Genomic DNA, 8,489 nt, shown 5'->3' with positions numbered 1-8,489 from the left:
CTGTAACAATTTTAGCCTTTTCTTATCTGACTGCAGTTCAACCCTGGGCAGAATAGTGTGTGTGTGGCGTGTATGCGTGCGTGTGTGTGAGCTTGCGTGCATGTAGCGTGCATGTGTGTCTGTCTGTGTGTGCATACATACAGTACATGCGTGTGTGTTTGTGTGATGACTTGTGTCCAGACTCCCTACAGCCAGCTCTGTCCTGAGAACATCACAACAACGTACCCAACTCCAAGCAGTTAATCAATGCCAGAAGAAAAAACTAAAAAACATGTGGAAATGGAAACTGCATATCCTGCTGTTTTCCTACACAAGGCAGATTTTGTAAACTGAAAATGGAAAATATGTAGCAAGATTTTGTAATAGCAATGTAGCAAGATGCTATAATAACTATGTAACAACTTTGTAGCAAAACATTGTATCTGGTTGTTGTATGAATGTACTCGAGTTATAAGTTTCAAGATGTCAGTATCTGTTTCTACTGTACATTTTTCGTTTCCACCCGGTGTCTGGCCGTCAGACGTGAATGAAAAGCAGTCATTCATAAAAACAAGACAAGCTCGCTTACCATTGGTCACTGGGGTCCAAAGAGCTCTCTGAACGTCAATTGGTCAGTCACTTGAATGGCATTGTGTAATAACCAATTGGCGTGTATTATGGAGTCCTCTATTTTGGCTTCAGGGAAAACCAGACGATTCCATTCAGAAATCCACAGTCAAGCTTTGTGTGAGAAGAGCATAGACGACAACCCTGAAAGAACGTTTGCAACAGCGTGGAGTGAAACAGAACTTATTTTCAACATTGCAAAGGAATTAAATCTTCGCAAATGTGAGTTTAACATCAAACTATCAACCGCAACAAAAAAGATGCGTATAAGGTGTTTGCGTTAGTTTATTTCTAGCGCCTGTAATAATGCATTTACTTTGACCGAGTAGTATCCGTAGAATGCGAGCTCTCTGCCAAGCATTTTCTAGCTGTCTGGTGAGGGGGGGTAGAAATGTGAACGCCATTTTATATGTATCTTAATTTGGGAACCATTTTCTTATTTGTAGTCAAATGTTTTTACAGTACTTTGACGTGAGAATGTTTATGTTGCAGTATTTTGACTTGCTACGGCGCATGCAGCATCTTCATAGACGGTTCTAACATTTATGAATGGAAGGTTCGACCCCCCCCCTTAGCTCAGGGATCAAATTTCACTTCATTGAGAAAAACAAGCTGGGGCCATGAGAGGGGGAATAGGAAACGGTAGAGGGGGGTCTGGGGGGGAGTTTAGCTACTTCTTGAACTGGCTCAGATTTTCTTTGCTGAGATTAACCCTCTGCTGCCCTGAATAAATAACTTTATCCAATACTTGTCAAATAATGCTGAAATTTGATCTCTAAATGTTTTATTCAGATTATTGCATGTATACGTTTTATATGTTCCATTATGAAGATAGTTTATCCAATGTTTAGATATCAAGGACTACTTAACTCAATACCCTGATTTGCATCCTATTTTTGAACACTTATTCAAAACAGCTCCCTCCTAGTCCTTCTACTTATTGTAATGTCAACAGTCTCATCTCCAAATAGCTTACTGTGCCTTGCTGCCTTGCTGCCTTGCTTATGTAAGAACTTAGTCCCCAGCGTATTGAGTACATGCTCACTGGCATAGTGTACAGCCCGCCAGCACTACGATGCAGGGAGGATTACGCAAACAAACAACACAAAACAAACACCCAAGACAGAGGAAAGGAACAACTGTCTTATCCTGAAGGCAGGCTGGCACTATGCCCTAGTGACTACTTTAGACCAGGAAACATAGTGCACTACTTTAGACCAGGACCCATAGTGCACTACTTTAGACCAGGACCCATAGTGCACTACTTTAGACCAGGACCCATAGTGCACTACTTTAGACCAGGACCCATAGTGCACTAGTGCACTACTTTAAGACCAGGACCCATAGTGCACTACAGGACCCATAGTGCACTACTTTAGACCAGGACCCATAGTGCACTACTTTAGACCAGGACCCATAGTGCACTACTTTAGACCAGGACCCATAGTGCACTACTTTAGACCAGGACCCATAGTGCACTACTTTAGACCAGGACCCATAGTGCACTACTTTAGACCAGGACCCATAGTGCACTACTTTAGACCAGGACCCATAGTGCACTACTTTAGACCAGGACCCAGGACCCATAGTGCACTACTTTAGACCAGGACACATAGTGCACTACTTTAGACCAGGACCCATAGTGCACTACTTTAGACCAGGACCCATAGTGCACTACTTTAGACCAGGACCCATAGTGCACTACTTTAGACCAGGACCCATAGTGCACTACTTTAGACCAGGACCCATAGTGCACTACTTTAGACCAGGACCCATAGTGCACTACTTTAGACCAGGACCCATAGTGCACTACTTTAGACCAGGACCCATAGTGCAGTAGTGCACTACTTTAGACCAGGACCCATAGTGCACTAGACCAGGACCCATAGTGCACTACTTTAGACCAGGACCCATAGTGCACCTTTAGACCAGGTGCACTACTTTAGACCAGGACCCATAGTGCACTACTTTAGACCAGGACCCATAGTGCACTACTTTAGACCAGGACCCATTTAAACCAGGACCCATAGGGCACTACTTTAAACCAGGACCCATAGTGCACTACTTTAGAACCAGGACCCCAGGACCCATAGTGGACCAGGACTAGTGCACTTTTAGACCAGGACCCATAGTGCACTACTTTAGACCAGGACCCATAGTGCACTACTTTAGACCAGGACCCATAGTGCACTACTTTAGGACCAGGACCCATAGTGCACTACTTTAGACCAGGACCCATAGTGCACTACTTTAGACCAGGACCCATAGTGCACTACTTTAGACCAGGACCCATAGTGCACTACTTTAGAAGGACCAGGACCCAGGACCTACTTTAAACCAGGACCCATAGTGCACTACTTTAGACCAGGACCCATAGTGCACTACTTTAGACACCCATACTTTTTAAACCAGGACCCATAGTGGACCAGGACCCATAGTGCTACTTTAAACCAGGACCCATAGTGGACCAGGACTACTTTAAAGGACCCAGGACCTTTAGACCAGGACCCATAGTGCACTACTTTAGACCAGGACCCATAGTGCACTACTTTAAACCAGGACCCATAGTGGAACTACTTTAAACCAGGACCCATAGTGCACTACTTTAAACCAGGACCCATAGTGCACTACTTTAGACCAGGACCCATAGTGCACTACTTTAAACCAGGACCCATAGTGCACTACTTTAGAACTACTTTAAACCAGGACCCATAGTGCACTACTTTAGAACCAGGACCCATAGTGCACTACTTTAGACCAGGACCCATAGTGCACTACTTTAGACCAGGACCCATAGACCAGGACCCATAGCACTACTTTAAACCAGGACCCATAGGGAACTACTTTAGACCAGGACCCACTACTTTAAACCAGGACCCATAGGGAACACTACTTTAAACCAGGACCCATAGGGGAATAGTGCACTACTTTAAACCAGGACCCATAGGGCACTACTTTAAACCAGGACCCATAGGGAACTACTTTAGGGACCCACTACTTTAAACCAGGACCCATAGGGAACTACTTTAAACCAGGACCCATAGGGAACTACTTTAAACCAGGACCCATAGGGACTACTAAACCAGGACCCATAGGGCACTACTTTAAACCAGGACCCATAGGGAACTACTTTAAACCAGGACCCATAGGGAACTACTTTAAACCAGGACCCATAGGGAATAGGGCACTACTTTAAACCAGGACCCATAGGGAACTTTAAACCAGGACCCATAGGGAATACTTTAAACAGGACCCATAGGGAATAGGGCACTACTTTAAACCAGGACCCATAGGGAACTACTTTAAACCAGGACCCATAGGGAACTACTTTAAACCAGGACCCATAGGGCACTACTTTAAACCAGGACCCATAGGGAACTACTTTAAACCAGGACCCATAGTGCACTACTTTAAACCAGGACCCATAGGGAACTACTTTAAACCAGGACCCATAGGGAATAGGGCACTACTTTAAACCAGGACCCATAGGGAATAGGGCACTACTTTAAACCAGGACCCATAGGGAACTACTTTAAACCAGGACCCATAGGGAATAGTGCACTACTTTAAACCAGGACCCATAACTACTTTAAACCAGGACCCATAGGGAACTACTTTAAACCAGGACCCATAGTGGAAAACCAGGACCGATACACTACTTTAAACCAGGACCCATAGGGAACTACTTTAAACCAGGACCCATAGGGAACTACTTTAAACCAGGACCCATAGAACATAGTGCACTACTTTAAACCAGGACCCATAGAACATAGCGCACTACTTTAAACCAGGTCCCATAGGGAATAGGGCACTACTTTAAACCCGGACCCATAGGACACTACTTTAAACCAGGTCCCATAGGACACTACTTTAAACCAGGACCCATAGGACATAGTACACTACTTTAGACCAGGGCCCATAGGGCATAGTGCACTACTTTAGATCAGGACCCATAGTGTACTACTTTAGACCGGGGCCCATAGGACATAGTACACTACTTTAGACCAGGGCCCATAGGGCATAGTGCACTACTTTAGATCAGGACCCATAGTGCACTACTTTAGACCAGAACCCATAGGGCATAGTGCACTACTTTAGACCAAGGCCCATAGGATATAGTGCACTATACAGGGAATAGGTTAGGTTGTCATTTGGGAAACATCCTATGTCTGTGTTGACGTTATATGACAGGTGATTTGGGTATAAGCTACTGACCAGGGGGCACACTTTTCTCTGCTCTCCACAGAAAGAACAGACAGACGAACGAGCGTCTCCTGCTGCTACCGTCAGCCCCTCCTCCCCCTCCACCCCTCCAACACCAACTTCAGTCCCGAGGGCGTGAAGATATTCAGGCAACATGGATGGATTTTATGACCAGCAAGTCCCTTTCATGGCCCCCTCCAGGGTGAGTGTTTGGATGACTCTCTGGATGTTTTCTCTGATAGTTTTTCAACATAGGATTTTGATCAAAGCACTAATCTGAAACTTTTCATAGTGGATTAAGATAACAATGACTTTTTAGCATACATGGATGCTTAGGGATTTGTTCACACCAACGCAATCACTAATGCTGTAGGTGTTTTAAACATTGTACTAGCAGAATTGTCACGTGGAAGAACCAGCGAACACGCCATTTAACGACCGGAAGAGAAAGTTTGTTGACACTGAGCTCGCCCAGGACACAGAAGATCTCTTTCAGGACCTCATGCAACTTCAAGAGACATGGATTGCAGAAGGTGAGTTCTGCTCTTGTATTTCAGAAGGTTTTCAATCTTGCATCATACTCATTGTTTTTAGTAACATCAGTGGTTTACCCGAGGCTATTGAATCAGGAAAAACTGGAAAATAGGTTGTTATTTAGAACTTTATACCAATTCCTCTTTTTAACAAGTGTATCATAAATATTTACTGTATTTTTGACTGTACTGCATCATAAATATTACTGTATTTTTGACTGTACTGTATCATAAATATTTACTGTATTTTTGACTGTACTGTATCATAAATATTTACTGTATTTTTGACTGTACTGTATCATAAATATTTACTGTATTTTTGACTGTACTGTATCAAGTGCATTATATTTGTTCTATGAAGCATATTAAAGTGACTCAGCCACGTGGCATGCCTTCAATAAGTTAGTCGTTTAACTCTCTCTGTCCCCTCTTTCAGCTCAGGTGCCTGATGACGAACAGTTTGTTAGTCATTTAACTCTCTCTGTCCCCTCTTTCAGCTCAGGTGCCTGATGACGAACAGTTTGTCCCAGATTTCCAGTCGGATAACCGTAAGTACCAACCAATGAAATATTTCCGTACGTGTATGTGTGTTACAAAGGGGAATCAACAGCGTCTGCTCCTGCATAGTTGCGCATTTCCTAATTTATGCTTTAATACCCAGATATGGTCTTTGACACAACATACAAGCACAACAAGGAGATGTACTGGTTTTCCAATACCAGTCTTATCCAGTTGGCATATTAACTCAGTGCGTCACTAGTCAGTGAGTGTGTTTTTATGGGTATGTGGTTGGGGCTTTCGGGTTGCCTATGTAGACTGAGGGCTAACATTATCGACAGATTTGCCTCTTCGAAAGCAGAAATCCATTGATGTCATTGAGCCCTGATTTAACCAACCTCCACTCACCCTGCAGTGGACCTACTTCTGCCCTGTTGCCAATCAGTGTCCTTAATGCACACCATGCCTTTTTGTTACTTAAAAAAAACCTGTATTTAAAACAAAAACTGCATTGTTGGTTAAGGACTTGTTAATAAGCATTTCACTGTAAGGTCTACAGCTGTTGTATTCGGCGCATGTGACAAATACAATTTGATTTGATTATTGGATTGTAGGGATTTGTGTTCCAACAAAGGCGCAGGAATAATAGGGCTACCTCAGAATAAGACGTTACTCACTTGGTGAAAATCAAGAATCTTGTGGTTTTATACCAGAAATCCCTCAGATCTCCTCTTTGATCGTCAACCCGGATGAGAACAATCCTATTCTCTGATCTCTGCCCAAATCCACCACATTAACATCAGAGGAAATAAAGAGAGAACGGTTTGAAACGGGGAGATTTTCTGTTGCATTAGAGTTTTGCTACGGTGGGCCTCACTTAACATGACCCAGGTGCACCATAGCAGCCTGGGATGGCCTTCCATGGAGTCCCAACCTACTAACCACAGCTCTTGGCTGCTAGGATGGGCTACGTTCCAATCCAAGCCCACAGAACCCTCATGCTGTTTGCTTTATACTCATCTCCTTTCTCTGTCTAGAATAATATATGCATGAGGTTTGAATGGAAGCCTTTGATTGGGCTCCAGACGGAGCTGTAGGCCTGGTGTAGTTGCAGGCCTGGGTTTCAAGATGTGAATGATCCTGTGGAGGAAGAAAGAGTGTTTTTAGAGGCCCGGTATCGCCTTGTTTCCCTGTAACGTTGTATTTCATTGTCGCGGATGCAGCTAGTGACATGTTTAATGCAGTGTGTACACACTGAGTGAATTGTGCCGTGGCACAGCCGGGCGATTGTTGTGTTTGCTGAAGAGTCTGAGTGTGTGTGTGCGGCGACGGGGTTGGCATGACGCTCCCTAGTTTGGCACGCTGCCAGTTGGTCTCACAGACCCTTCATTCAGCAGTCCTCCTCTCGTGTGTGTGTGTGTGTGTGTGTGTGGACTCTGCAGCTGGGCAAAGGGGCAGTGTCCATAGCGATCAAATGGCATTATGCCATCATCTCCTTACTCCTTAATTTAGCAATGAACTTGGCTGAGAAGTGAGAACACACTCTTATTAACTACCAGTTAGTGATTTAAAGAAACGTTGCAAGATATTTGCCATGGCAAATGATTTGAAACCTGAGATTTAAATGTCTTCTGGCCGCACTTGAGAGTTGCACTGTGTTTCATTCATAGATGCTAGGTGTTCAAAACGTAATCTTATAATGGAGGTCACTATGGACACTGAGAGGCCTAACTCCATAACGTGAATGTGTTTTGACTGCTGGCCCGTGGCTGCGGAAGCTGAATTCTGTGGCACAACAGGAAATGGAGAGTTGATGTAGGCACAGACCCAGCCTCTGGACAGACCCAGCCTCTGGACAGACCCGGCCTCTGGACAGACCCGGCCTCTGGACAGACCCGGCCTCTGGACAGACCCGGCCTCTGACAGACCCGGCCTCTGGACAGACCCAGCCTCTGACAGACCCAGCCCTGGACAGACCCAGCCTCTGGACAGACCCAGCCTCTGGACAGACCCGGCCTCTGGACAGACCCGGCCTCTGGACAGACCCAGCCTCTGGACAGACCCGGCCTCTGGACAGACCCGGTCTCTGACAGACCCAGCCTCTGGACAGACCCGGCCTCTGGACAGACCCAGCCTCTGGACAGACCCAGCCTCTGGACAGACCCAGCCTCTGGACAGACCCAGCCTCTGGACAGACCCAGCCTCTGACAGACCCAGCCTCTGGACAGACCCAGCCTCTGGACAGACCCGGCCTCTGGACAGACCCGGCCTCTGGACAGACCCGGCCTCTGGACAGACCCGGCCTCTGGACAGACCCGGCCTCTGGACAGACCCGGCCTCTGGACAGACCCGGCCTCTGGACAGACCCGGCCTCTGGACAGACCCGGCCTCTGGACAGACCCGGCCTCTGGACAGACCCGGCCTCTGGACAGACCCGGCCTCTGGACCCAGACCTGGACAGACCCGGCCTCTGGACAGACCCAGCCTCTGACAGACCCGGCCTCTGGACAGACCCAGCCTCTGACAGACCCAGCCTCTGATGCCAACACAGCACCCAGTTAAAGTCCTACTGTATGTACAGACACACAATGGTTGCCTAAGTTACTAACTGGTGGTGGAAGTCGGAGCAGACTGTTCTGGTCTGTGTAA

At 46.1% G+C, this 8,489-nt stretch overlaps 1 protein-coding gene across 5 annotated transcripts in view; it reads left to right on the top strand.

The window, feature by feature from the left end:
- The first annotated feature begins 670 nt into the window (after positions 1-670).
- The window catches only part of LOC112242191 (ETS translocation variant 5-like), a 15,198-nt gene continuing 7,379 nt past the window's right edge, over positions 671-8,489 (top strand). For 2 of the 5 annotated variants that reach the window (XM_042313387.1, XM_042313385.1), the window contains exons 1-4: positions 671-828; positions 4,853-5,011; positions 5,207-5,342; positions 5,840-5,890. In XM_042313387.1, the coding sequence (XP_042169321.1) occupies positions 4,964-5,011; positions 5,207-5,342; positions 5,840-5,890 (235 nt within the window). In that variant the 5' untranslated portion in view covers positions 671-828; positions 4,853-4,963. Of the gene's footprint in view, positions 829-4,852; positions 5,012-5,203; positions 5,343-5,778; positions 5,802-5,839; positions 5,891-8,489 lie in introns of all 5 variants that reach the window. The other 3 variants (XM_042313386.1, XM_042313383.1, XM_042313384.1) reach the window with 2 other exon arrangements.

Source organism: Oncorhynchus tshawytscha, unplaced genomic scaffold (genome assembly GCF_018296145.1).
Source record: "Oncorhynchus tshawytscha isolate Ot180627B unplaced genomic scaffold, Otsh_v2.0 Un_contig_7894_pilon_pilon, whole genome shotgun sequence".
Classification (NCBI taxonomy): Eukaryota; Metazoa; Chordata; class Actinopteri; order Salmoniformes; family Salmonidae; genus Oncorhynchus; species Oncorhynchus tshawytscha.
This window is presented reverse-complemented; position numbering and strand designations above follow the sequence as displayed.